The sequence below is a fragment of the Hordeum vulgare genome, chromosome 3H, assembly GCF_904849725.1.
Source record: "Hordeum vulgare subsp. vulgare chromosome 3H, MorexV3_pseudomolecules_assembly, whole genome shotgun sequence".
In the NCBI taxonomy this organism is placed as follows: Eukaryota; Viridiplantae; Streptophyta; class Magnoliopsida; order Poales; family Poaceae; genus Hordeum; species Hordeum vulgare.
In genome coordinates this window covers 353,347,112-353,353,484 of record NC_058520.1, presented here as the reverse complement: position 1 = coordinate 353,353,484, position 6,373 = coordinate 353,347,112, and the positions used below count along the sequence as shown (strand labels likewise).

Below are 6,373 nucleotides of genomic sequence, written 5' to 3'. Positions count from 1 at the left end.
TTCAAAGAACACGCCATGATGGTTCTAACGTGAAAACGGATCTTAATTCGAACGCACAATTTAAAAGTTAAGGCTTTAAAAAAATTTAATAACCCAAAGTAAATGGGTTCACATTTACTGTATTCATATGGTTGCCAGGTAAAAAAAGTCCCTCTCGCAACGCACTTGGGATGCACCAACAGAAAATTTCTGTGTTTCTCAAAAAAAAAAAGAAAAAAACAGAAAATATCTGCATTCACCTCTCATCTTCGGTTCGTCCCGGATCACGAGTCTCCAAACCCAAACCCCAGAGGGGTCAGGAGGATCCAGCGTGGCGATGGGGGAGGCGGACGCGGACGCGGACGCGAGCAATGGCGGCGGGGATCCGCAGAAGCTGAAGCGGATCGGGGCGGGAGCGTACGATTACGAGAACGATGCACGGTGGGCGGGCTACTGGTCCAACGTCCTCGTCCCGCCCCACCTGGCCTCCCGCCCCGACGTCGTCGATCACTTCAAGCGCAAGTTCTACCAGCGATACATCGTAAGCCCCCCCCCCCCCCCCCCCCCCAGGACGGCCTCTCCTGGTTTTCGGATTGGGCGGATAACTGCTAGTATGATCTGTTTGACTTAGCTCCGGTGTGTTCATTTCGGGGAGAATTAATCGTTGAATTGGATGCTGTAAGAATCCAATTGGCTGTTAATAAGAAAGAAAGTATTTCATTATACTATCCCACATTTATAAACTCGGTGTGCCTATACTTTGATACTGCATTGCAATGTCTTCTTGAGGAAATGAGAGTGCTTCATCTGATTGATACGGCTTAATGTAGCTCAAACATCAGCACGCCCATGTTAGTCTTCCACATGGATTGTTGTTAGGGCATAATAAATGTGTCTCAGTGGCGAAATTTAATTTAATAAACACATATACACGTTCTTCTGTGCTTTACCGTTCATTTGTACACGAAATGTTAGCTGCCTCCGATTTGTATGTTCTTTTGACGAAATAACTGATACTCACGTGGTTTTTGCCTCTAGGAGGTACATGAATTCTTTGCACTTTTTTCTTCGACAGGGTGGATCTCTTTGTATGGCCAATAGCCCAATGCTAGCCTTGAGCATGTTGCTTGCTGTTCCCTTTGGATTGAGTTATGATGCTGCATGGTATCAGTTGATGCAAAAGAATTAGGATTGGTAAATTGTGTGCAAGTACTGGGAGATGTAGCTTCCTTATCAACAGTCTGAACTTCTCGCTTTTTTCTAACCGCAACACCACCATTCACAGTTGTGCAGTTAGTCTTTCGAAGAATTAACAGTTTGTTTTACTTTTATTAACCATTTATGCCTTTGTATCTTACATGGTCGACTTGCTTTTCTCTCCTGTCCGAAAGGATGACATGTTCAACTTCTGGCTGCTAAATACTAGCATTGTTGTTGAGAGATGCAAACCGTATTCGTTAAAGAAAGTCTTAACCACTCATGTTAGTTAGTGAAAAGTGACTCTTCTGTGGCTACCATCCAATTACTTTTGCATATTTGCTGGTTCTCCATTTGGTCGTATGTTCTGTTATCACCCTTAATGTTTCTATCCACTTCTCGACAGTGTAACGATAGTTTTACTTGTTCACCTTACAACTTATTTGCTGATTGCAATTGAACCTTCTCAAACTGAGAGTCATATCCAAGTTAAATAATAAGGGTATAACAATTGACTGTTAAAATTACTAACATTCCTTCTTTGCATCTCATCACAGGACCCTGATTTGGTGGTTGAGCCAATATCTTCCACAAGTTCAACTCAATCAAACAGATCAGCAGCAAGTTCTTCATCTACACCATCCAGTGAGAATGCCCGAGCTCGTGACACAGGTGTGGTGACAAAGAAACATGGCACTTGATGTTTTTCACCTGAAGGAAGTGGCAATATTCTTGGGACAAGGGATTCCGGGAATTGTTTCTTACCATCTACATTATTATATGTTCTGTGTTCTCAACAGTGTAGTTTCTCTGTTCTACTTGTCGTCTTTGTAGTCAGCCAGGGTTCAGCAAAGTTGCTGCCTATAATTTTTTTTTACTCCGGTGCTGAATAAACTACCTTTGGGATGACAATTGGAACTAACTGGAAAATAGCTGTCACTATGTTTTCTATCATATCACATCAGTCTGAACTCTGCAGATTCGTAACTGTTTTTTGCTTCTTCTTTCTTATGTAGGATCTAGTGCGAGATCAACTGGAGCATCCCAATCACCACCAACAGAAAGGACAGGAAACTCTTTACGGTTCGATGGACGAACCATACATTTCTCTATCAATGCTTGGGTATGGATAGCTACCTTGTGTTCTTCAATGTAGGAAAGCATATTCATATTCTATACTCGCTGTCAGCATAAGTTGTATTATTATCGTCTTATGTTCCGTTCTCTTTAGACATTTCACTTATTTCGCCGATTACAAATTTTGTTCTTAGGCCCTGGTCTCTCTTTCTCATGTGTGAGCCACTCAACTACTGATATCGTATATGCCAAGTAGCTTCACCAGCAAAAATAAATGCCATGACCCTATATCATTGTCTCTTAATATATTTTTTTACAGTGTCATAATGAAATATGGTGTTATCAACTGCGGTTTTGCAGGTATTGTTTGTTGCTAGTCTTGGAATACTTCCAATTCTACCGAAAGATGTCGCAAGCAAAGCATATAGACTTTCGTTGCTAGGAACAATATGCTCGTCAGCATATTCTTTATACTGCACTTATGGGGTAGGTGTCTGGTTATCTGAATGAATAGATATATAGCTTTTTCTTTTTTTTGTTTGTACCAATTTCCCACGCTTTCTTAATCCTGACCCCCCTCCCCCCTGCCTGTAGAAACCAAGAGCATGGAACATGCCTGCAATTCAGCCTTGGCTGCAGTCTATAATTGTAGCCAAGGACTTTGTTCATTTGATGTTCTCTCTTATGATGTTCACATCAAATGTACGCTTTAAGAGTAAGCCATGCTTCCTTTTCCTGCTTTTTTCAATTTTGCGAGTCTAATCTCTGTTCTCGCCTTAGCAGTTTCATTTTTCTTTTATTCAGTTGTTCTACTGCCTGTGCTTTGCTGGACACTTGATCATGTTGCTAGATTCCTGAGGCGTAATTTTGCACGCTCTTCTCTCTACAGGTAAGTCACTGATTTCTGCAATTAAATCTCACCTTTGTATCAACACTTGCAATTACTGATTTTGTTTTAATTTCATTCTTTAGGAGGTACATGGAGGAGCCTTGTTTGTGGGTGGAAACAAACAACACTACAATCAGCCTTCTTTGTTCAAATGCTGAAATTACCCTTGGCTTTCTTATGATCGTATCACTTTTCTCGTATGTGCATTCACTTCTCACTGAACTATTTGGAGAACTTTTTTGAATCTAAACTCACATCAGTGCCATGCTTGCTTTCTCATGCAGGTGGAAACGCAACATAATTCAGACATTCATGTACTTTCATGTGAGTTGTCCTGCCTAAACAAGAGTTCTTCTTGTCTTTTACTTTTGTTGTGTTTCTGCTTTCATGAGTTTGAGAACATGAGGACACTTAGGTTGAATATTTGCATCTTGTTGGCCACATTACCACCACATGCATCTACTGAAACACTCGTTGCAGTGCATTCACAACTGTGTTGGCTAACTAACTTTTCCGTACCCATCCATTTTGTACAGCTGCTGAAGTTGATGTACCATGCTCCTGTAACATCGGGTTATCATCAGAGTGTGTGGGCGAGAATTGGCCGGGCCATAAACCCTCACATTCATCGGTACACGCCATTCCTCAACACACCCATTTCAGCAGTCCAAAGATGGTGGCTGAGATAGAAGGCATGGATCGTGCCACACCTATGTATCCCTTGATCACCTCTACATATAGAGAATATCAGCTACACGTCACTTGCACATCGTTCTATTGTTTTCATACCCTCATTTCAGTCTTACTGAGCCACTGAACGGATGACACCGGACAATTTTTTCTGTGCAAGCAGTAGGTTTTGAGCGATCTTGACTGAGACAGTTGCAATGTTGGCGCAGAATTCTTGATGATATATTTTTAGTATATAAACAGTGAATGGTCCCTCGGTGCTGGCTGGTATTTGCCAATATAAAGTCGTTGAAGACGATTTGTATGGGTGATGGCTGACGTTGTCTGACGCCTTTTCCTTCCTGATTTTTGCCTGACGATTTCCTTCCGTTGACCAATTATCTTTTACTGTTGTGCTCTCTATGCAGTCAATAATAAAATACATGCCCCAGCCGTTCAATTGTTTAATGCTTCAAGATGAGTGCAGTTGGATTTCTTTGTTTTGATTCGGCATGTTAAGGTGGGCGACTAGGAGAAATACACTTTGGTTCCTGGTTGTATATGCACCCCATATGAGAAATTCTTTTCAATAACTAAATAAAAGGTCAAAATAGTTCAAAAATATTTTTGGATTAAAGTTAACTTTGTTTTGGACTAGTATCAAAAAATTTACCGAAAAACAATCAACATTGACTTCTAGGCAAAAATAAATAAATTATTTGCTATTATAGGTCACTATACACATTATTTTGACTGAAAATTTATCTTTTCTGAAAAGGCTTCAACATGTAATTTTCTTTCTTGGAATTTTTTCTTACAAATACAATGAAAGGTTAAATTTATTTCAAAAATATTTTTAAACTTTTTGTTGAATTGGTATATTTTATATATATATAGGGTGTATATACACCCAGGAAGTACAATCCCTTTTTATGTTACTTTCTTTTTCTTGGTTAGTCCATCTTCAATGCAGACCCCTAAAATGGATATGGTGGACATGGTGTTTGTTTGCGGACCGGTCCAAACTATTGTTCGGACACTAGTCGGTCATCCAATTCTATACCCCAAATATGTTTCTACCATCCGTGTTGCATCATTAGCAGCTACATCATATACAAAAGCATTCGTTTGGTCGCTTGCATTAAGCTCATACAGGCCCGCTGGATGTAAATCTGGCCCATTTGGTTGGCTGGACAGTATGTAAATATTGGGCCGCATGGACCCGAATGTGGTTCCAGGCCAGACCGAGTGGGAACAATCATATTGGCCGTTCTCTTCGAGCTAGGTGATGACCCGCAAGTATAGGAGATCAATTGTAACCCTTTTGATAAGTAAGAGTGTCGAATCCCGAAGAGCAGAATGAAATTACAAGTGATTTTCAGCAAGAAAATCTCTCCAAGCACTGAAAGTAACGGTGATAGATAGTTTTATAGTAATGCAATTCATGGCAAATAACAAATAACAATTGTAACAAGGGTGTAGCAAGGTGGCCCAATCATTTTTGTAGCAAAGGACAAGCCTAAAAGTTCTCATATATGAAGCAAAGCGCTCTCGAGAACACATGGAAATTGGTGTCTAGTCACGTTCACCATGCTTAGTTGATTCACGTTTGGTACTTTGATAATTTGATATGTGAAAGCACAAATGCTTCCTTGGTGGTTTTGATGATTAATGACAACATACATTGCCTCTTGGACTAACAGTTTTACCTAGTCTATTTTAGATCTGGTCCAAGGAGTGGAGTGACTAGGAATTGTGAGAAGGATCCCCAAGATGGAAATGAATCTTATTGGCAAAGTTTCAAGCTTGAAGACTCTACATTTTATTTTATGTGAGAAATCACTATTGAGTCCATAGGAAAATCAATATTACTAACAGGGGATGAGGTATTGATAATGGTCTGGTTGCTCAAGTGTTTAGAGATATACCACCAAAAACCTGAGTGAAACTCTGACAAAAATATTCTGTCCAAAACCTAAACTATCAAAATCGATGCCACCAACGATATCCATATCGGCTCGACCGAGTTTTCCTTAGACAGAACCCAAGCAAAACACTAGCACCTCGGTACCATCGAGTTTCGGTTCGATACAGCCGAAATACATTTCCCATCTTGCTCGTATCTAATGTGACACCCCGCCTTAATCATATGCTAATCATATAGGCAAATACGTACGATCAAGATCAGGGACTCACAGGAAGATATCACAACACAACTCTAGACACAAATAAATTAATTCAAGCTTTATATTACAAGCCAGGGGCCACGAGGGCTCGAATACATAAGCTCACATACATACAAGTCAGCGTGAGCAACATTATTTGAGTACAGACATAACAAACAAGTTTTGCCTTAAGAAGGCTAGCAAGAAAGAAACATAGATAAAAAAGGCAAGGCCTCCTGCCCGGGAGCCTCCTAACTACTCCTGGTCGTGAGCGGCCTCCACGTAGTAGTAGGCTCCATCGGGGTAGTAGTAATCGTTAGCGGGATCAGCTGCCTCCTCGGCTCGCCATGTGTTCGCGACAATCATATCGAGAGGGAAAAGGGGAGCAAAGCAGTTG

The 6,373-nt window shown here is 40.6% G+C and overlaps 1 protein-coding gene across 1 annotated transcript; it reads left to right on the top strand.

Annotated features, from left to right (window-relative positions):
- The first annotated feature begins 225 nt into the window (after window positions 1-225).
- Window positions 226-4,136, top strand: LOC123443842. Its single transcript, XM_045120372.1, has 9 exons — window positions 226-520; window positions 1,734-1,848; window positions 2,193-2,299; window positions 2,614-2,739; window positions 2,848-2,968; window positions 3,058-3,142; window positions 3,226-3,339; window positions 3,427-3,466; window positions 3,679-4,136. Exons 1-9 carry the CDS (start codon window positions 317-319, stop codon window positions 3,829-3,831), a joined length of 1,065 nt encoding a protein of 354 aa, XP_044976307.1. The 5' UTR covers window positions 226-316; the 3' UTR covers window positions 3,832-4,136.
- The last annotated feature ends 2,237 nt before the right edge of the window (window positions 4,137-6,373 follow it).